Source organism: Engystomops pustulosus, chromosome 7 (genome assembly GCF_040894005.1).
Source record: "Engystomops pustulosus chromosome 7, aEngPut4.maternal, whole genome shotgun sequence".
NCBI classification, from domain to species: Eukaryota; Metazoa; Chordata; class Amphibia; order Anura; family Leptodactylidae; genus Engystomops; species Engystomops pustulosus.
The window spans coordinates 81,002,218-81,025,074 of NC_092417.1; the positions used below are offsets into that span (position 1 = coordinate 81,002,218).

The 22,857-nt window shown below is 42.7% G+C and overlaps 1 protein-coding gene across 1 annotated transcript in view; it reads right to left on the reverse strand.

The window, feature by feature from the left end:
* LOC140070491 (meckelin-like) overlaps positions 1-19,373 on the reverse strand; it is a 28,420-nt gene extending 9,047 nt beyond the window's left edge. The window contains exons 1-23 of the mRNA XM_072117071.1: positions 18,971-19,373; positions 17,773-17,852; positions 17,055-17,136; positions 16,706-16,781; positions 15,512-15,569; positions 15,399-15,431; positions 14,636-14,698; positions 13,012-13,112; positions 12,635-12,731; positions 10,682-10,759; positions 10,503-10,568; positions 8,797-8,938; positions 8,576-8,693; positions 8,411-8,501; positions 8,035-8,091; positions 7,810-7,908; positions 5,449-5,547; positions 3,588-3,683; positions 2,279-2,378; positions 1,814-1,932; positions 1,479-1,619; positions 1,313-1,393; positions 850-966 (exon numbers count right to left, since the gene is read on the reverse strand). Of these exons, the coding sequence (XP_071973172.1) occupies positions 850-966; positions 1,313-1,393; positions 1,479-1,619; positions 1,814-1,932; positions 2,279-2,378; positions 3,588-3,683; positions 5,449-5,547; positions 7,810-7,908; positions 8,035-8,091; positions 8,411-8,501; positions 8,576-8,693; positions 8,797-8,938; positions 10,503-10,568; positions 10,682-10,759; positions 12,635-12,731; positions 13,012-13,112; positions 14,636-14,698; positions 15,399-15,431; positions 15,512-15,569; positions 16,706-16,781; positions 17,055-17,136; positions 17,773-17,852; positions 18,971-19,151 (2,175 nt within the window). The 5' untranslated portion in view covers positions 19,152-19,373. The remainder of the gene's footprint in view (positions 1-849; positions 967-1,312; positions 1,394-1,478; positions 1,620-1,813; positions 1,933-2,278; positions 2,379-3,587; positions 3,684-5,448; positions 5,548-7,809; positions 7,909-8,034; positions 8,092-8,410; positions 8,502-8,575; positions 8,694-8,796; positions 8,939-10,502; positions 10,569-10,681; positions 10,760-12,634; positions 12,732-13,011; positions 13,113-14,635; positions 14,699-15,398; positions 15,432-15,511; positions 15,570-16,705; positions 16,782-17,054; positions 17,137-17,772; positions 17,853-18,970) is intronic.
* Between the last annotated feature and the right edge of the window lie 3,484 nt (positions 19,374-22,857).

Below are 22,857 nucleotides of genomic sequence, written 5' to 3' on the forward strand. Positions count from 1 at the left end.
TATTGGCACACACTGCAGATTATGAGCAGATTTGCACAAAATTTGTAGTGTAATACAGTAGTAATAAAGTGAATGTTATTTGCAAAAAGATATGTAGACAATGGGGCACATTTACTTACCCGTCCCTGGCGAGTTCGCCGATGTGCATTGCAGGATGTGCGCCCGATATCCTGCATGTGTTGCTTCCCTGATCAGGTCCGCCGGAGTTCACCTTCTTCTTGCTGGTGCATGTAAGTGCTTTTTCTTGTGACACAATTTAAATGTTAAATCCCGCGCTCAGTCCGAATCAGTCGGATCGTCTGATGGCCCGCCCCCCGATTTCTGTCGCATGAAAGCCAGCGCCGCTGCGCCAAAATTCGATTGTGCGCGACACAATCCCCTTCTAAGCGGTGTAAATCCTGAAACTGTCGGGAAGTCAGATGGAAATGCGATCCGCAAACCCTTAGTAAATAAGCCCCATTTCGGGTTTTTTTGGTGCAAAAATTGTTGCTTCATGTAGAAAATAAAATAAAGACCATGTCACTTTTCTTGTGCATCCTCCCTGATTTTTTCATACAGTATCTTTGGCCTTGTGAAATGCTGTATCAAATCCGCATCAATTCATGATGCAGATTTCATGCTGATTTTTTCTCATAATGACACCTGATCAGGTGAAAAAAAAGTTGAAAAAAAATGCATGTAAATCTGCATCACAAACGAACTACACACATACAAAATCCAAACACAACACAGACTAAAAAATGCAAATAAAAATGTGCACATTTTATGCAGATCCTCTGGATTTTCCGTGTAACAATCGGCAACATGTGCCATACAGTTTGCGTGCAGTAAAGGGAATCCATTACTTGCCTCCTCTTTGCGCAGGTTGTCCAGCATGGTCTCCATGCTCACATCTGCCTGTCCGTGCACAGACCGACCGTGAATATAATATCCGTAACATTTATGAGTTAAGATGAAAACAGACACCTGCCAGAATATAAGCAATTGTTAAAAAAAATTCAAATAATTATGACTGACATTTAATTTAAACAATAACTTGATAAACTTCATGAAGGGATTGATGGGAAATAAAATGGCCCCCACTTGTGAGTTCATGCAACTTTTGGTAATTTGACTTGGCACACTTTGTGGACATTCAGGGTTTAAAATGATTTCCTGAATGCACATCACAAGGGCTATACTTTATGGATCTGAAAACTGAATGTACAGTTTATTTGGTGGAGCTTTCTCTGGGTCCCTTTTTTAAGTTTTGCCATGTGTCCCTTGGAGACATCTCCTGTGCAGCACATACTGACATAAAGTGACAACTCACATTGCTGAGGGAGCACAAATCCACAAATTGTTTAATTTTATCTTCAAAGAATCTCTCATAGATGAAGATGAAGAACAGAACCTGAAATACAGAGAAAAATATCTGGATCCATACTATGAGATTCCATAATTCATAAATAGTATCCTATAATGCAACTGTCACTGACCTGCACGATACCAACAGCTAGCCACATGGAGGCAGACATGCCAAATCTCAGAATAATGCTCATTGGGGCCTGGTAGCTACCAGCTGCAGGATTCAGGTCTAGGTTTAGATCCTTGGTGGCAATGTTTTTCAGGCCAACAACCTGAGGACAGAAACGGGGGACTTTTTGCTTAACTTTTTCTTATCTTGTTTATTCAGATACAATAACTTGTTTACCATATCTCTTTTTGGTAATGCCAGTGTTTTTGTAGCTGCATGGTGATTGGTGAAGAGGTGGGAGAGTGTGCGCTTGGCCCCTCCCATCACTAAAACTATAAGTTAGTTACTAACTATTACCTCCAAAAGTAGAAGCACCATGAATAACTGCAGCAAAGGACTGAGCTTCCGATGAGCCTGGATCTCATTCCATTCATTGGCCACCAGGATAGTCCTCCAGAAGCTGACGTTGGACTTTCCTAGAAAATGTGGTGGTTAGTAACATCTTAGATCCTATTATATGCAGGATGTATTACGGTATTTATTAGGTGCAGTCCTACTGACAGCCCTCATATGAATACAGATATAGCTGTTAATCTTTTATTATATCACTGCACCACTAAGCCCAATTAAAAAAAAAAAAATTAAATAAAAAGATTTAAAAAAAGTTACAAGAAATCATTTCTTAAGTTATCAAATTGTCTCCAGATCTATAACATTCTGCCTGAAATTAGTACATCAGTTGGACAAGCCCCGCTCTTCTCATGCCAGTGTACCAAATTACAGGAACATTCAACAACCCTTGTATCATGGAACACCACAGACCTTGAGCATTAGATGGGATTTTTTCTTTTGGTTTTTCCCAGTCAATTAGGAAGATGTTGTATGTGAGTTGTGAGACAAGCAAGTGGATGAGCTCCAATGCCTGATGAGAAGAAAAAACAAAAAACATTAAAGGGGTTGTACCAAGTTTGAACTTATAAGGAATACTAATCTGATTGGCTGGAAAACTGCTGGAACCCCCCGATGAGGAGATTGGAGCTCCTGTTCTGAACAATTGTGTCATGCAGGTGTCCTACAGCTGCATTAAATACTAAGGGAATACCGGAAATTGCAGAGCACAGCAATATGGCATCTTCTGCATTCCCGTTCACTCACTATGAAAATGTCAGAGTTGGCTATTCTACAAATTCTGGCAATACCATAGTATTGGCTGGATAGATAGCATGCATGCTCAACCTTTTGCTCCATCAATTCGTAAGAACAGATTGTTATTGTTTCAGATTGTAATCCACAGAATAGGAGGGTCCTCCTCCTGCTTGTTTCATTGTAGTACCGTATATACTCGAGTATAAGCCGACCTGAGTATAAGCCGAGACCCCTAATTTTACCATCAAAAACTGGGAAAACCTATTGACTCGAGTATAAGCCGAGGTAGGGAAATGCATTGGTCACAGACCCCCCCCCAGTATGTAGCCAGCCTGCCCCCAGTAGTATACAGCACTACCCCCAGTAGTATACAGCACTGCCCCCAGTAGTATACAGCACAGCCCAGCCTGTCCCCAGTAGTATACAGCCTGCCCAGCGTTAAAAAAAAAATAAAAAAATTTATATACTCACCCCCGATGTCCATGCGGGTCCTCTTCTGGCTTCTGCGCCCGTCTTCTTGCTTCTTTAACTTCGTGCTGGGCGCCGCCATTGCTCTCCCCCGGACGGCGCCTAGTATGACGCGCCACTGCTGACGTCATACTAGGCCCCGCCTGGAAGAAAAACATGGCAGCGCGGACATCGGGGGAGCAGCGCTGCACGTCGGGGCCACCGGAGGGTGAGTATATAAGTTTATTATTTTTTAAATATTTTTTAAAGTATATATATATTAAGTATTGACTCGTGTATAAGCCGAGGAGACGTTTTTCAGCACATTTTTTGTGCTGAAAAACTCGGCTTATACACGAGTATAAACGGTATTTGTACTTGTCTTTATGTAATGTGTACTCTATGTGAATCCCTTATTCATTGTACATCACTATGGAATCAATGTTGCTCTATAAATAAATAATAATCAAACGTGGTACAACCCCTTTAAAGACCGAGGAAATGCAAATGTCTTGCATGACATATAATGTTTGCTTACCTTTAGAGAAAATGCCACAGATAAGAAGATGATGAAATATGTCTCCACCTGTCCCCCAGCAGGTGGTAAAGTCACACTGACCAATGAGGTCTGACCCTGGAAGTGTAAAAAAAATTAGACTAATGAGTAGCATGGGGTAAGCATTATGGTAATTATAATACTGTACACATGGAGGTAGTATTATAGTAGTTGTATGCTTTTACATAGGAGGCAGTATTATAGCAGTTATATTATCGTACATATGGGGAAGTATTATTATAGTTCTATTCATGTAGATGGCAGCTGAATTAATAGCAAGCATTAACACATTGGGGGTCATTTACTAAGGGCCCGATTTTGCGAAGTGTTCCCCGAATATTTCCGATTTGCGACGATTGTACCTGAATTGCCCTGGGATTTTGGCGCACGCGATCGGATTGTGGCGCATCGGCGCCGGCATGTGCGCGACGGAAATCGGGGGGGCATGGCCAAACGAAAACCCGATGTATTCGGGAAAACCACCGCATTTAAAAACCGAAAATGTGTCGCTTGGGAAGCGCTTACCTTCACCTGGTCCAGCTCGGTGTATTCCGGCGCGTTCAGATGATTTTCAGCGCAGCAGCGCCACCTAGTGGACGGGGGAGGAACTACCTTCATAAATCCCGTCCGGACCCGAATCCTGTGCAGAGAACGCGCCGCTGGATAGCGAATGGGCCGGGTAAGTAAATCTGCCCCATTTTGCGCATAGTGCACAGCATTATTGAAGTTAGAATCTTGTTCACAGTAAGTAGTAACACAGCAGTTATTGTTTTGTACATAGGGAATTGAATTAAAGCAGTTATATTCTTATACATAAGCCATAAGGGACTTTAGTAGTTACATTGAGGGCAGCATTATAGTATTAATATTCGTATAGATATGGAGTAGGGTTTAAAGCGAACCTGTCACCAGGAATGTCTTTTATAGCTGGTGATAGGTTCCAATAGCATATGCCATACTGATTTTAAGAATGCCTTTGCCAGCATTCTGAATCATTTCAGTAATAGTTGGATTCACATTACCTGCCTTCCTGCCAGTAGCATTCGGCGAGTCCCAGGGCAGAGGGCAGATGTAGCCTGCGTGCCTGCGTCTCAGTCTTCTCATGGATTCTTCCTCTCCTTCACACCATCCCCATTCCTCCTGCTTGCTCAATGCACATGGCAGGAAGTGGGGGCAGGGAGTAGTAATGGGAAGCCCAGCTCTTATTAGTGACCAGGATCATTAGGCTCAGCTCATTATGAAGGGCTGGCTCTTCTGGCTCCCTCAGGCCAGTCAGTCACCAATCTCCACACCACTTATAACCCAATTTATATCAGGTTAAAGGGGGCACGGTTACCCTACTGGGGCGGGGTTAAGTGATCCATAAGCGTTCACAGGCTCCATCCATCACTAGCAGGGAGCTGCATGCATGTGGAGGAGAGGAGACTGACACAGGCACACACAGGCTTCAGTTGCCCCTCCCCGAGGGCTCACCATATGCTGCTGGTAGGGAGCCAAGAAATGTAAAATAAACTATTATAAACTACCGGTACTGAAATGATTCAGAATGCTGTACTTCAGAAAAAGAAACAGCATTATAGTAGTTACATTCTTGTACAGAATTACAGTTGTCATTTTCATTTTTTTTTTTTTTTTCATTTTCATAGGAAGAGATCTTATTGTTATAGTTCTTGTGCATAGGGATCAGATTTATATTCTTGTTATATACGTTATATGTCAGTAGTTTTATATTATATATATTCTATATGTATTATATTATCAATATTCTTGTTAGTACAGTGCTGTTTAAAATCGACAGAAAAATGTGGACTTTTTTTTTACTTCCATTAGGTTCTTGTTTTACCTTAAACGCAATTAGCCAGTAGATAGAGATCCCATAGGCCACAAGAAAAAAAGTGTTTGCCAGTGTACCACTCAGGAAAGCCAAGAATTTGACTATGACCTAAAAGAACAAAATGTTAATACAACAGAGATTACTTATGAAGCATTTGATCAGTCTGGGTATCCTTACTTTTGTCCATTTTATAATCTCTGCTTTTTTTCAACTTTTATTTTTATTATTGTTTTTTTACAAAAACAGAGGGTAAATGAGAACTATTGCCCAAAAAGCATCAAGTAGATAACAGTTGGGAATCAGTATACAATAGGCAGCAAGATAAACGAATTACTGTGATAAAGTGTCACAGGAAGGTAGAGGATTAAACAGAAAACATAACACACAAATTAGGCATTTATGTTACAACTTAGTATGGAGGTGGGAGAGAATGGGAGGGTGATAGGGAACGAAGAAAAAAAACTGTTAGGAAAATGGGAGCAAGGAAAATAATGGGAGGGATTGAAGGAAGGAAGAAAAGGGGAGGGAAATGGGAGGCAGGAGAGGAATGGGAGGGAAGAAAAGAATTGGGAGGGAGGAAAACCTATGGGTCCAAACGGTAGCATGCACCAATTAATGGTAAAAAGAGGAGATTATGGCATCAGTGTCCAACAATGTCTACACTTCATAGAACTTCTATTGTTTATATCTGCCCCTTCTTTGTATATCACACAGAGTGCAGCCTTGTCTGGTCTTGGAAAGCTGTCTGTTTACAGGCAAAAGCAACCGCACATTAAAGAAGGACTTCTGTGAACACCGGCCACAATTAGGGACATCTTAACGGTAACAAACTTTTTATAGAGAGGACTGTTCAGCTCTACTGACATAAGCTAAAACAAACAACATCACTAAAAGATAGAATGTATCATTGTAATTATGAATTTTATGAATACAAAATATGCAAATGTGTTCTTTCCTGTACAACTCCGCCCTCCTGCTCCTTCACAGAGCTCACAACGTGGTGAGCTGAAGTCAGTGGGGAGGGGGAGCTGTACAGGAGCCCAAAGGTGGAGGCTGAGAGCTGAGCACTTTGCAGCACAGACAAGTCACATGTTGTTTTTTGAAATGTATCCAAAGCAAAGCCCAACCCCTGGGACTTTACAGAGGATCCTGTGAGGGTGCAAGGTAAGTTAAAACATGCAGCCTTAATGGGTTCCTATAACCTGTCTTTAGTGAAAATAAGGACCCTGGTTACAGGCTCCCCTTAAATTTAAAAAAAAAATCATTCATGTAGTGTTCTATAGCTGTAACTTTTTTGATCTCATGGGGACAGATGTAACAAATCACAAACACATAAATAATGGGGGGGGGGGGATTATATATATAACACAAATAAAGAAAACCGATCAGCCAGCATTAATGCAAAAAATTGTTGCTCCTTTTGTCTGAAAATAAACACCTTATAAAGGAAAAAATAGGGAGTACTATTCTAACTTTACTTTTGTGAATTTACATTTTTGAAAGAAAAATAACATGATATACAGTACAGTACATGAAATATTTTATTCACTGAAACAAACTGTTAAAGGGGTATTCCAGGAATCAGCATAATTCATATACAAGTGGGCACTCAAAATATAAGCTAATGTGTAATTAGTTGTTATTTAAAATTTTGCTCCCCTTAGCAGAATATGCTGGTGACATAGACTGTAATGAATTATTAAAATGCTACTGGCCCTTTAATCAGTCCGTTAATTTCCTCCGCGCGGTCCGTCACAGAAAAGATGATGGCCGCTGGTCACATGTCCACATCACATGTCCTGTACCTGTCTGGGCAGGGTCATGTGATCACCACTACGTTTGTCTGTAGTCGGTTGGTTGCAGTGCATCCTGTATGATCAGTGTTGTGGTGATGGCAGTTACACATCATTACTATGGTAACAGAGCAAGAAAACCTGTTACATCATCACTGTTAGCAGAGCATAAGTGGTAGGAGGAGTTACTGAGAACTAAAGGATCATGGAACTTGTAGTTTCCAGTGGCGGCCATCTTAGTGATAACTCCACCTACTTTAGAGAGGCCATAAATTTTGTAAATCATAAAATCATATTATTTTAGCTCCGTTTTGTGACTAATGACATTGAGTATTGTTGTATTCATTTATTTATATCATCAAGGGTTTTTGTGTCAGACGTTCATATTCCCGGAATACCCCTTTAATTATTGACTAGCCCTTTATGTCACGTAAAAAAAAAAGCAAAGGTAATTTGGTAAAATGCTTGATTAATTAAAACATTTTCAGGCCTGGGTGTTAGGAGGTTTCTCTTTGCACCTGGGAAGTCATCTGATATAATATGAGCCCTGTTTATAGCTAATAACCTCTAGACTCACCAAAACACCAATGTACTGCTGGCCAGATCTCCGCAGCCAACTGCTGGTTTCCAAAATTGCCAGTAAAGCGGCCAAGGAGCCCAACACCCCAAGAGCGATCTGTCAAACACAAGTCATTCTGATGGATATTGTAATCATAGAACACAAATAGTGTACATTTCATTGAAAGCACTAGACACTAAATGTTGATATTAGTGATAATTTTGTGTTCCACGCATCACTTACATCCATATCTTGTTTATATGTCCCCTGGTTCTGGGTATATGTGACAGCGAATGAAACCTAATAGAAATTAAACAGGAGGGCTACATTACACAGGATAAAGTAGAAAACGAGAAGCTTTACAGCACATACTGTATAAGCACAAATCAATGAAAGAAGTTTATATGCTTATACTCAAGTCACAGCCAATGCTGCAGTTACAATGTTTCATTAGCTTTTAGGTTACCTGCTTGTTCAGTGTGTTACCATCAACACAATGTTGCTCAATGCGGCTCTGGATGCGAGTAATGTACAATTGTTTTAAATTGACTCAACATAAAAAGTATAATAATGAATCACAGAAAAGTTTTATATGAAGTGTATTTTCAATCAGTATTACCTGCACTGTTGCCTGCATACTCAGTCTCTCATATTGTACGGTCAGCTGGAATGGGGGTTCACTGCTTGTGGGGCTGAGTGGCAAGTATACACTGTAGGAGAGAGATGATGAGGTTTTTGAGAAATAGCTCTTTAAGGGGCATAGAAACTTTGGTAGTGACATTACCTTAGGGTCAGGCTTGTGGCAATGGTGACATAAGTGGGGGCACTGGAGAGATTTAACTGTCTGTAGGACATGCCATCAACTAAGAAGAATCGCCTAAGCGCTCTGGAGCCAAGAGTCCCTGGAAAATCATGTGACATCAGAAAATAAATTTCCAGTTGCAGGTATAGGCTACCATATTTCCATATATAAACACAGATTTAAAATAAAAATGAAAAAAGTACCCCCTGTTCCTTTAATGTTGGCATTCCACACTGGTACTGGCCAAAGCATTGTGTTGCCACTTGTAGAGGTGTAAATTACGAATATTTCATAAAATATGGGTTCCAATGTTTTCTGGTAGAGATCAGCCACCTGTAGAGAACACTGTAGACAACATAAACAGCAATGCTTTTAGTTATTTCCTTAACATTTTAAAAGGAGTCTGTCAACTCCGCTGTAACAAATACACTTAACTTATGTTCTTATAGGCAAAGTGCACTGTATCCTAAGCATGCTTTTTTATAGTTAAAAACTAAATGTGGCCTGAATACGGAGAATTATCATTGTCATTTATTATCATATTTATTGTCACAGATGCAATATGGGCATGGCTGCATGGTTCAGTATAAGTAGCTTTTGTCTCTGCAGATATCAGAATCACAGTTTTCTGATACAGCACTGGAGAACAGTGTTGGGGGATCTGCATGATGTTTTAAAAAGTCTGTGTAGGAACAAGTGAGCACTGCCCAGACATGTATAGTGTTTGGGCAGAGTGGAACAAAATTGGAGTGAATGGTGTAAAAATGTGAAATTTCAAAAACTTCGAACCAAGTTACATAATGCAGGATTTTGATAAATGTAGTCTTCAAATAAAAACTGCTATAACTGAATTAAGGGGTGTTGTCCCCATAGAGGACTTTTTGAACTTCTGTATATTGTGGGCAGTTTACTCTCACAGGATACACAATCTCACAGAATGATACTACCGTATATACTTGCGTATAAGCCGAGTTTTTCAGCACAAAAAATGTGCTGAAAAACGTCCCCTCGGCTTATACACGAGTCATACGAGTCACACGAGTCATAAAAAATATTTAAAAAATAATAAACTTATATACTCACCCTCCGGTGGCGCCGACGTGCAGCGCTGCTCCCCCGATGTCCGCACGGGTCCTCTTCTGGCTCCCGCGGCCGTCTTCTGTCTTCTCTAACTGGCCGCCTGGGGGAGAACAATGGCGGCGCCCAGCACGAAGTTAGAGAAGAAAGAAGATGGGCGCGGAAGCCAGAAGAGGACCCGCGCGGACATCGGGGGAGCAGCGCTGCACGTCGGGGCCACCGGAGGGTGAGTATATAAGTTTATTATTTTTTTTTAATGCTGGGCAGGCTGTTTACTACTGGGGGCAGTGCTGTATACTACTGGGGACGGGCTGTATACTACTGGGGGCAGGCTGTATACAACTGGGGACTGGCTGTATACTACTGGGGGCAGTGCTGTATACTACTGGGGACTGGCTGTATACTACTGGGGGCTGTGCTGTATACTACTGGGGGCTGTGCTGTATACTACTGGGGACTGGCTGTATACTACTGGGGGCAGTGCTGTATACTACTGGGGACTGGCTGTATACTACTGGGGACGGGCTGTATACTACTGGGGGCAGTGCTGTATACTACTGGGGACTGGCTGTATACTACTGGGGACTGGCTGTATACTACTGGGGGCAGGCTGTATACTACTGGGGGCTTGCTGGCTACATACTGGGGGGGGTCTGTGACCAATGCATTTCCCACCCTTGGCTTATACTCGAGTCAAAAGGTTTTCACAGTTTTTGATGGCAAAATAAGGGGTCTCGGCTTATACTCGGGTCGGCTTATACTCGAGTATATACGGTAATTCCTGTAGTCTCACTCATGTGCTATCTCAGTTGTAGGTGACTTGATAACTCACTGTCAGGTTATAAAATGTTCCAAATTTAAAAGCGGCATCCAACGTGTTCTGTGTAGAAGGACAGATCTGTAAGGCACAAAACACAAAGGATGTTTTGGTACTGGTACTGTCCACTACAATGCACCGGGATGTACTGGAGATCCACATAGTGTCACCCCGTATGCAGATTTCTAACTGACCTGTAATGTACCTCCTTTAAGAGTTTCCCAACCCAAGAAATTTCCTCTGACATCATACCTCACCAACCGAAACTGCATCTGTAAGGAACAGAAACCAAAGAGGACATAATGGAATTAACATGGTCCTGGTAACAATGGTTTACCAGTGTATCATTGTACAGCACATATTGGATTGTGGTCAGAGAACTAAATTTCATTTTTGTTTATAGAGGTTCAAACTGACCCACTGGCTCTAACAACATTTGCTACAGTCTTTCAGCTAAAATGAATGTGCTACGGATAATACAGGTTCTCTCTGCTGGAACACTTACCAATATAGATGGGCCTAAATTACATCTAGATAAAATCAACAAAAAATTACCTACATTACATTACCACACCAAAAATAATTAACAACTACACCGAGTATAAATCAAATCAACCTTCATAACTCAAATATTCAAACCACATAAAAAGTATGGTAACCACCTCCCAATACAATGCATATAAATATATAAACTAGCATCCCATACATAAAAATGTATTCTAAATATAGTGGCAATAAATATATCATAGTCACAAAAGATACATCCTGGCGAAATACCCACCACGTGTTTCACCATGTCCTCGTCCATGGGGTATAACTGAATGGAACATGTCAGGGTGATTTTAGACACGAAACCCACCACATGTCCTTATGAACCGACAGTTTAATATCCCAAAAATATACCTATGTTGGTCTGGAGCTCTCAGTGCCTACACAGAGTCAAACAAATTGCCAGCATAGTACACCCAGGCTTCATTGTGCATGTGAAAAGAGACCTTTTTCCAGCTCACCTCCAGCCTCTATGTACTCTGAACACGGCACGGACTTCACCTCGTTTGTTGAGGTCACAATTGCATACAGAATTCAAACATCCACAGTATTATTTTTCGATGTTCCCTTTCTCAATCCAACGCGTTTCGAACGGGTTAACGGTTAACCCGTTCGAAACGCGTTGGATTGAGAAAGGGAACATCGAAAAACAATACTGTGGATGTTTGAATTCTGACCAAATAAAGTCTTGAAGTTTTTCCTGGAATTTGGCTGGACTGTCGAGAGTTTTTCTGTATTTCATTGTGCATGTGCCTTACCTATGATAAATGTGCAAGAACGACAGGATTTACTATCCTGGCTTCATTGACTCATCACATAGGCACTGAGAGCACCAGACATCTGGTGCATCTTATCCGACTCATTTTTAGGCAAGTGTACTGTTTTTGAATACGATAACAGCCAGGCATGTAACACAAGAACCTAGAGTTAGTTTAGCATCCTAAATCGACATGACAGGTTCACATTAATTCAAAGAGCACAAATGGTGGGAATACCATCCCACTGCGCATGCATCAGAGGTCTGGAGTGTGATCTCCTACACAAGTCTGGTAATGGTACAATGTACCAAGTCATTAAACCGATGAACTAAGCCCCTTATTGTATGTAAGTATTGTATGTAAGTAGACAAAAATAATGTCTGCTTTATATGTTGCCTGTAAGAATTGAAGTTTTACTCCCGGATGAAGGTCTTGGTGAAACATGTGTTGGGTGTAACCGCTCCCCTAGTGATCCTGTAGCTATGATTGGAATACGTTTTTATGTATAGGATGATGGTATATGTATTGTTTTACATAGGGGTAGATATGTAGGACAGGGGGGAAGGTCAGGTTACTATACTTCACTACTTTCTGTAGGATTTTATGTGGTTTTAATACCTATTAGTAACAAACATTGAATTATACATATTGGTCCGTATTAATGCACTGTAACAAATATTTAGGATTGTGAGCTTTTAATTAATAATTGACAGAGGCATGTCTACACTAGATGCAACTGTAGTTAAATATTAGATGACTTAACTAACTGACAGCAAGCAGAGACCTCAAAAATAGTGATGAATTGAGACTAGTAGAAAGTTCCAGATTTATTAAACTCACCTTTGCATTTCTCTGATAAGATAGATTGTTTGGCGCTGTGGTGCCCAACTGAGTTACTGTACTATAAATCACAGGTGGTAGAAATGGATTTGATGAGCTGGAAAATAAATTAGGAATGGTTTAAGAATTGATATATGGACCATAGGCTGATGTTGTTTTCCAGACCAAGACCCAGACTCCAAGCATCCTAGGCATTTATGGAAGTAGATAGACACTTACAGCATCATAGATGATTATTATGCTGGGAGTTGTGGTCCCTGCAAAGTGTTTTGTATAAGACATACTGCCAACGAATGATTTGTATTTAAAGGTGCCAATTTAGATGTTTGACAACATCCTAATTCTGATGTGGGGACTATGAGAACTGGTTGACTCACCTGATGCTGTTGTAGAGCTCATAGGCTTTGCTGCTGCTGGAGAAAACATTCATTATGACCATGTTGGTGAGGACCTGGCAGGCAGTCACGTTGTGGTTGTCCTGAAAATAAGAACCCATAAGATATTTACAGACACTGAAGTAGACATTTTTATTAATAATGTTTTTATTTTTTTACATAAAAATACATGACAAAATACATATATTGGGGTACACAGCACCGCTATACAATACAAGCAAGTCAACAAAACAAAATATAAGTAAAAAAAAAGTTGTGCTGTCCTCTGGTGTAGGGATTGTACTCCCAAATTGTAGAGTTTGGGAGAGTCAGGGCCAACTTAGTGGTCCAGTTTTTAGGGGAGAGGAACTTGGCCTATTGTGCCCCATTTTTTTAACTGGAGATGTTTCAGTTGGTTAATTATGTAGTGGAGGGAGGGTATCCTGAAGCCAAAACCTCAGAATGCAAAATTTCATGACCAAGCAAATTACATGGAATAAATGAGTTAGGTAGGGTACCCAAGATGTTGGATAATCCAGCATTTTTTATAGTGTTTTTAATTAGATGGTTAAACCACGGTAACATCCTATTTGCACAATATTCCCCACAGAACATGCAATAAATATGTCAAAGATGCAGGTCACACCTTGAAATCTATGTTTATAATAATAACATGGGCAGGAATGGGGGAGGGGCGACAGGTGGCATTCACATATATCAGACATCAACAGGATTTGTCATCAAAGTACAGCTCGATCATATATTTTTTTTCACAAATCAATAGCTATTGTGATGTAGGACAGCTTTGCCCTTTACTTCATTACCAGTGTCTAGCAGTTTCTTTGCTATCCTCCTCAGTTAAGCCAGTCAATGTAGTAGCTGTCGCCCTGTAGCTGTGCTGTTCATCTCTGTAAAACTTCCTGCTTACACTAAATTTCTTTGGGTTGCAAATGCTGGAGATGAGGGGATGTTGTTCACTGCTCTGGAGGAAGGGGGAGGTCACGCAATGCTCTCTGTGTGGAGCTGTGTCTGTGCAGAATTGCGAATGAAGAAGTCTCCTGGAAAGAATAGTGAGGTAGAAGGGCTCCGCTCCTCCATCCCGGTCTGTGATTCTACAGAACTTTGTCTGTGCACATCTGCACCTAAAGCTGTATCAAACTCATTTGCAGTTTCCTCCCCCACCCTCTGCTCTCGGGACACTATTTACAAAGCAGGGAAGCTGTTGACCCCTAATGCTCACTCAGCACAGACTAAACACTTCATGTAACTGTTTCACTGGAGATGTCTATTACATATTCCATGCTCCTCAATGTGATGATAGACAGCAGGTCAATGTTGTCAATGCTCAGTGGCTTGTATGACTCCCAGTGGATTTATTTTAGTTACTTCTCACTAGAGTTACTTCATGAGAGACCAAAAATCATCTTGGGAAGTGAGGGCAACTCAGTTTTAGGGCAAAGACAGGAACAAATGAGTAAAAATTATTATTACACCAGAGTTACACTTTTGCATCTATTGTGGAAAAAGCCCTTGTGGATCATGATTTCCAATATGAATATCAGATGGTCCCCTACTTAACAAAGACTCCATTATCAGTGAATTGTTTTGTTCTTCACAAGTCACTCACCATACAAACTGCATAGCTTGCAAACAGATACAAAGACTCCCAAAGAGTCACTGAGGTAAGATCCTGTGGATGCAGAATTAAGTATTCAGTTTCACATTGCTCTACTTAAACTTTATTTATTTTACCGTATATACTCGAGTATAAGCCGACCCGAGTATAAGCCGAGGCCCCTAATTTTACCACAAAATACTGGGAAAACCTATTGACTCGAGTATAAGCCGAGGGTGGGAAATGATTTGGTCACAGCTTCCCCAGTATATAGCCAGCCAGGCTCTGCCCCAGTGTATATGGCCAGCCAGACCCTGCCCCAGTGTATATAGCCTGCCAGACCCTGCCCCAGTGTATATAGCCTGCCAGACCCTGCCCCAGTGTATATAGCCTGCCAGACCCTGCCCCAGTGTATATAGCCTGCCGCCGCTGCCGGACAGATCGCACAGAAGATATACAGGGGTCACCGGAAAGGTGAGTTTAGATATATTTATTTTTTTGACTCGAGTATAAGCCGAGTCTGGGTTTTTCAGCACATTTTTTGTGCTGAAAAACTAGGCTTATACTCGAGTATATAAGGTAGTTATAAATAAGGCAAACTCACCAGAGCTAAAACTCTGTTAAAATGTATCATTATAGATAAGCATTATAAGCATCAAATTCCAGTATAAAGTTCTGTTTAAAAAACTTTGCATTGCAAGGGATACATAGAAAGAATCTCCGCAATGCCACAGTTATGATTACCATAATGTAATTGTAGAAGGTGGAGGATTACCTGTTTAGGGATGGGAAGACAAAGGCCACCGCTCTGCATAAAGATAAACAAGATGTCAGTACAAAGGAGTCATGAACAGTCCAGAATGTATGTTATACAAAGACGGCATTTACCTCCTGACTGCTAGGACAGCTGCAGGTACTGCTGTAGGTTGGAGGACACAGTTCACATCTGGAGAAAAAAGACAATGTAGTGCATTGTGTCATCATAAAATGGATGTTCGATAAATTGTACCCATAAATAATCAGCATGATAAAGCCATCAATACATGGTAAGAATGGGGAATCAGCACACTGTAATAAGAGAAGATCAGTACACTATAACACATTAACCTTAGTACCAGGGGTGTAACTACAGTGGTGGCAGCCCTAGCAGGCGCTAAGGTACCTGCAGTGTCAAGTATGTGTGTATGTGCAGTATGTGTACACAAAGGGGCACATTTACTTACCCGGTCCGGAGGAGATCCCGAAAGTGCACTGTCCGACGACAATGAACTGTGCTGCAATTTACTTACATCATACGCCCAACTCGCTGAATGTGTCCCTTCCCTGATCAGGTCCGCCGGAGTTCACCATCTTTCTCCCGATTCATGTAAGTGCATGGCTTGCGACACAATTTTTAAGTTAAATCCCACGGTTTATCTGAATCCATCGGATCGTCCAACCGCCCGCGCCCCCGATTTATGAGCCAAAAATCAGTTCGTGTGCGACACAATACCCTTTTAAATGCGGCGCAAATCCAAAATATCTTACGTTTCTGTGGGCCGCGGACCCTTAGTGAATGAGCCCCAATGTATGGTGCCTGTATACACTGTGTGTATATATGCTGTACATTTGTATATGGCACTGTATGTGTGTGCTTATGCTCTATATGTGTGTGCATGAGCGCATAAATGTGTGATTGTAACTTGCATGTGCATATTTTTTAGATGGAAAGGGGGGCCCCAATACAGAAGCCTGCTATGGGGCCCTGCCTCTCCTAGTTACACCACTGGTTAGCACACTGTAACAACTGGTGATCTTTGGTGGTAACAATGAGAGCCCGATACAGTGTAAGGCCTCTTTCACACAAACATATGCAAGCATACAGCCACACTTTGGAGATAAGAAGGGTGAGCGCTGCTCCCCTCTATAAGGAGTATGCTCCTACGGTACAGTAAAGTGACACACGTGTGTGCTCACCATACTGTGTCCAGACACCATAGGCTTGTGTACGGGGTCTAAGAGTAATTGTGTACTGAGGGTGACAGCAGATCTGACATTCTCATGCAGTTTCATTTTTATTTAACACCACTGCTCATCACTTACTGATCTCCAGCTGCGTTTGGCCTCGTCCCTCCAGTACATGAGACACATTTGTAAGTTTTGTTTATTAAGTTTTCCTCTGAAAATTAAGGAAAATATGTTAAAAATCTCTGGAACCACAAAACTCAGATGCTATGAACAATCAAACAGATGAATCGGCAGTGGGCTGCATTCACACATGGTGTTAACATTGTGTTTTGAAATGCAATACAACACATGTGTTAACATCATGTTAACACTGGGTTTGATAAATGTTAAACAGGAATGTAATTATGCAAATGTATTCACCTTAGCTGTTGTATTGCGTTCTACAGTATGAGGTGCAAAAGGTCAGTAACACACTGCTCATTACCTGCAACTTCACTGCTGTCACAGTTGCATCTGCTACTGTCACATGCCAGGCAGGCTCTTTGGTCCACGGACACAATCTCATTCTACAGAAGTGAAAGTTACAAAATAATAAATTAATTTGTGATTTTATATAATGCAATGGCTTGCACACACTGGAAGGCCATGTACAAACTTTTTCTTTATTGTATTTTGTATTCATAAAGAGACTAAATACGTATGCTTGTAGGATTAGAATTGAGTCAGAACCTCTGCTAGAACAGGCGCTGGTTTTAGATAGTGCAGGACAACTCCACTGCGTGGCCCCCTTTATGCCCCCTAGGCATGGAGGTGGTGTAAGGGGGAAAGTAATCATAATTACTGGCGGTGCACAAGAAATTGTGGTTATTTCAAGGCTTGTATGCCAGAAAACTAGTGTAGAAGCCCTGATAACTCTCCCCCTTAGCATTTAGTGGCCTCTCTGGAGTGCATACTGCTTTCTTTTGTTTCCTGCTGAATGCCAGTATACGTCTATGGACATGTTCAGCATGTACGCCAGGAGCTTTCACATAAGTATAAAATCCCCACACAGCCAGTCTGCTACTGACCACAATCTGCAGAGTCAAGGGTTTGACATCCTGCAGTGGGGCACTGTGCTTTTATCTAAAGGCTGCCATAAGCCTGTCCAAGTCTGCAGAAGAGCAGGAGATACAACAATTGCAACACTGATCGTAAATACTTACAGACTGGCAAGGACTACAGGTGACTTGTGGAGATCCCAAGTCACTGACGGCAAATCCACTGGGACAGGCACAGCTAAGTCCTAGAAGAGAAAGAAAGAGCTGTAATCAAGACCCAACAAAATACAGACCGGGTGCGTTCACCTGTGGCGTTTGCGTTTACAAATACAATGCAAATACCCAGGAGCGGAGTTTGGCCCAATTGCAACTGTGTTTCCAGTGAAGCGCAAATGAGATTGGGCTGTGTCCCACCTCTGGGAATTTGTATTGCGTTTGTAAACACAATGCAAACAATATGGGGGACATCGGGTTAACTCCTCGGACAAGTAAGTAAATGTGCCCCAAAGTGCATTCTTTTGACGATAATGCACTGTGGCACGATTTACTTACATCGTGTGCCTGATATCCTGCATGTGTCGCTTCCCCGCTCAGGTCCGCTGGAGTTCACCTTCTTGTTCCCAGTGCATGTAAGTGCACATCCTGCGACACAATTTTAAAGTAAAATCCCGCACTCAGTCCGAATCCGTCGGATCGTCCAACGATTTCTGTCGCATGAAAGTCGGGGCGATTGCGCCAAAATCCGAGCATGTGCAACACATTCCCCTTCTAAAAGGGGTACACTACTTCCCACAATATACGGCCGTAATAAGGCCCCATGCATTCCAAGGGGCAATACGGCCATCCATGTACATGCCCGTATTGCCTGTATACAGCATGTCCTGTTTTTCACCGTATTTCCATTCCTTTAGGTCTTATTCACAAACCAGTTTTTTTTTCTCAGGATGCTCTTCGAGCTTCTCAAGGAGGGCATACTGACCCGTCGTTTAAATCAGAAAATTCTTCCTCCTTTTTTAATCAGCATCCTTTTTTTAAGTCCGTTCTGTTTTTTTTTTCACATCAGCAAGTAAAAAAAAAGCAAACAAGGATGGTTTGCAACAATTAGACAGTGTAGCGCTGCGTAATCTATGTGCCCGATATAAATAAAGGATTTATTATTTATTAATCTGGGAAGTGGAGGTTTTTTCCTCCATAACTTTGTGCAAAATCTGCGCCATCAACCTCTGTCTTCCAAAAATAGGTCAGGGGCAACAATGAAAAAGTATGACACAGCAAACGTTACAGGAAGAAAAGAAGAAAAATGTGATAAATCTCCCAGTGCTGCTTCCATGCCTGGAGGGTGTATCCTTCTCCTTGTACTCACCATCACTGGACCTCACTCCGGAGGAGCAGCTATTGCAGGAGAACCTCGCCGAGCTGTAGTACTGGGCGCCGCTGCAGTTTGCGGGCTGGATGAAGGAGATAGACGTGGACTGCGAAAGGCAGAACCGAACCAGCACTAGGAGGAGGAGACAGCGGAGAGCGGCCGGTGCTGAGGTGTGCATGTTGCTCGCTGCTGCCGTCTCCACAGCAACAGGTACACAGCAACAAGCGCTGTGTCTATTGGTCACCTGACATAACTGTCACTACCTGAGCGCTGGAGGTCACGTGACTGATGTAACCCGGGGGATAACCGTGAGCTGCTGCATAGAGTTATGTATGAATGAGGTCTCCCCGTACAGAGAGGATCATCAGTCCATATGTATGATGTACAGAGCTCAGCTTCCCGCTCATGTCACACATTATATAACTGGACTGTGTCCTCGCTATCACACAGCAGGTGGCGCTATAAGACAAGCGTCAGTGTGCAGGATTACAGGGACAGCTCCGTCACATACACGGAATGTTAAGGCCCCGCCCACCGGACACTGAAGACAGCCAATACCGTGGCATCTACCAGGGGAGGAACATCTAGTATTGATGATAAGAGGTGGAGTTGGTAGTGGTGAAACATCTTACATTTCTGGCTTTGTGCCCAAGAGTTGAGTTTCTAGCGGCCAGAAGCTGGTGTACACCAGAACCATATCTAATGGCCTTTCTTGCATAGTAAATGTGCCAGGACACAATAGGCCCTTACAGTAAGCCGTAGGGCAGTGTCTAGACCAGGGCGGTGGCCATTTGAAGCGGGTTGGGGTTACCCAAGAATCTGTAGCATTCACACCTTGAATATTTCTTATCGCACACTGCAGGAGAAACCATGTACGGTGAATCTCCCTCTTCCCACAAGTTTTTGGGTTTCTATGACCCGTCAGACTCTATGGTCTTGTCAGGCGGCTTTTCACATCTACTATAGTCTCCACCGGAGTCTGCGCCATATTCACCAAGAGACCAGAGCCAAAGGCCAGTCTTAATAAATTCCCCCCACTGTCATTATGGTGGGTGATGCAGGTCCATAGGCTGCAGCCACAACTTTCAGCATACAGTCATGGCCATAAGTTTTAAGAATGACACAAATATTATATTTTCACATGATCTGTTGCCCTCTGGCTTTTATGTGTGTTTATCAGATGTTTTTATCACATACAGAAAGACAAGTGCAATCATATTATGAGTAACAAAAGCTTTTATTGATAGTTAGAGTTACTGCAGCAAGTCAATATTTGCAGTGTTGACCCTTCTTCTTCAGGACCTCTGCAAATCAACTTCTAGACCAAATCCTGACTGATAGCCGTCCATTCTTGCACAATCAATGCTTGCATTTTGTCACAATTTGTTGGTCTTTGTTTGTCCACGTGTCTCTTGATAATTGACCACAATCATGGATATGTTTTTAGGCAAGACTGTGAGAGAGCCGATTCCCTTGGCTGAGAAGCAACCCCACACATGAATGGTTGCAGGATGCTTTACAGTTGGCATGAGACAAGACTGGTGGTATCGCTCACCTTGTCTTCTCCGTACCAGCTGTTTTTCAGGTGTTCCAAAAATCGGAGAAATCAGAGAAAATGACTTTACCCCAGTCCTCAGCAGTCCACTCCCTGTACCTTTTGCAGAATATCAGTCTGTCCCTGGTGTTTTTTCTGGAGAGAAGTGGCTTCTTTGCTACCCTCCTTGACACCAGGCCTTGCTCCAAGAGTCACCGCCTAACAGTGCGGGCAGATGCACTCATACCTGCCTGCTGCCATTCCTGAGCAAGCTCTGCACTGCTGGTAGCCCCATCCCGAAGCTGAAACACTTTTAAGAGATGGTCCTGGCGCTTACTGGTCCTTCTTGGGCGCCCTGGAGCCTTTTTGGTCAACAATGGAACCTCTCTCCTTGAAATCCTTGATGATGGGATAGATTGTTGACTGAGGTGCAATCTTTCTAGCTGCGATACTCTTCCCTGTTAGCCCAGTTTTGTGCAGTGCAATGATGACTGCACGTGTTGCTTTAGAGATAACCATGGTTAACAGAAGAGAAACAATGATGCCAAGCACCAGCCTCCTTTTTAAGTGATTCTTACTTAATCATGACAGATCTCCAGCCCTGTCCTCATCAACAACCACACCTGTGTTAGGGTGATGTCAGACGTGGCATCTTGGCTGCATTTGCAAACGCAGACCAAGCCGCACCCACCGGGGCGGGCCACGGCCCGATTGCATCGGCGTTTCTATGGAAACGCCTGCGATCGGGAACGAGCAACCGGTGTTTTGCATTAAATTTACGCAAAACACCGGCGGCTCGTTCCCGATCTCAGGCGTTTGGGGGGGTTGACAGGGAAATGTGGAGAGACGGGAGGTAAACAAAGAGGATGTTTACTGCCCCTTACCAATATTCAAGATTCATGTGGGTTACAGCCTGCGGTCAGCCAATCCAAGCAGACCATATATTATTGAATTGCTCGTACCTGCCCTCATCACTCACCTTCAATTTCTCCATGTGCCTGATTGAGTCTAACGCCTCCATCCAATGCAGTCTGGTAGGTGTTTCAGATGATCTCCAAAGTCTGGGGATTATTTGTCGCGCTGCCATAACAAAATGGCGCAGTAGGTATTTTTTGTATTGTGCAATAGTTCCATAAAACATAGATAGAAGCGCCAACTCAGGGGTAGGAACAATTTTCCCTCTGCAGATGCTATTGTAGAGATCAAAGATGGCTCACCAGAGACACCAAATCCCTACAATCCCACCAAATGTGGAGCATGGAGCCTACTCCCTCGCCACAGCGCCAGCAAGTATCTGGGACAGACTGGAATATCCTGTGCAATTTCACTGGGGTCCTGTACCATTGGGTCAGGATTTTACAATTTAATTCCTGTATGCGACAAGAAATTGACGATTTGTGCGTCAAGATCAGTACCTTTTGCCATTGCGCTGGGGTAAATGATTTATTGAGTTCCCTTTCCCAGGCACTTGCACAAACTGGGCGGGTGTCTGTCATATACACCTGCGTCAGTATGGAATAGACCAAGGAGATCGCATGGGAAGGTGCAGAAGAGGAGAGACAGAGGTCTTCAAATGAGAAGTTGGTCAATAAGCTCTCCCTGTTCCCAATGAGCAAATATAGTCACGGATTTGGAAGTAAAGGAGCCATCTAGTCGATGGGACGCCAAGTAAGGTTGTCACCTCAATCTGAGGCCGAATTTCCATGTCTGTAATGATGTCCCTCAGTATGGGTAGTTGTGAAGAGTTTGCACATGGCAATGTGTAGAGTCCCGCAATGGCCACATTACCGATCAGCTGAGTAAATGGGCCAGGGATTTTTATTGGCCCCGAGGTGCGTGCAAATTTCCACCATGAGGTTAGAAGGAGCGTTAGAAGAGGTGAAAGGTGCCCATTAGGTGGTAGCGAAGGCTTCCAGAATACTCCCAGTGCCTGTGCAGGGTTGTGATCCAGTTCAATCTCCACCCAGAATTTTGAGGAACGTTTGTGGCAGATGTCTAAAAGGTAGGTGGCAATTGGGAAGTCCTGATCCCCTGTCAAGCTTATGTAGTACTAGGGTCGTATGTTTAATGCGGGGTCGGGAGCTACGCCAAACAAAGTTCTGAGTCATGCGTCACAGCCTGTTGAAGTAAGACCCGGGAAGAGGGATAGGTATGGTTTGGAAAAGATATAGAAGGCGAGGAAGCACATCTATCTTGAGGACGTTCCTACCGAACCATGAGAAGGGAAGTTTCGCCCGTGAATTGAGTCAGGAAGGGAGTGCCATTTGCTGCATTGAACACCTGCAAAAGTATAGGCCTGATGTCCTCTCCAAACATTTTGAAGAATCGAGCTGTAAAGCCGTCTGGACCT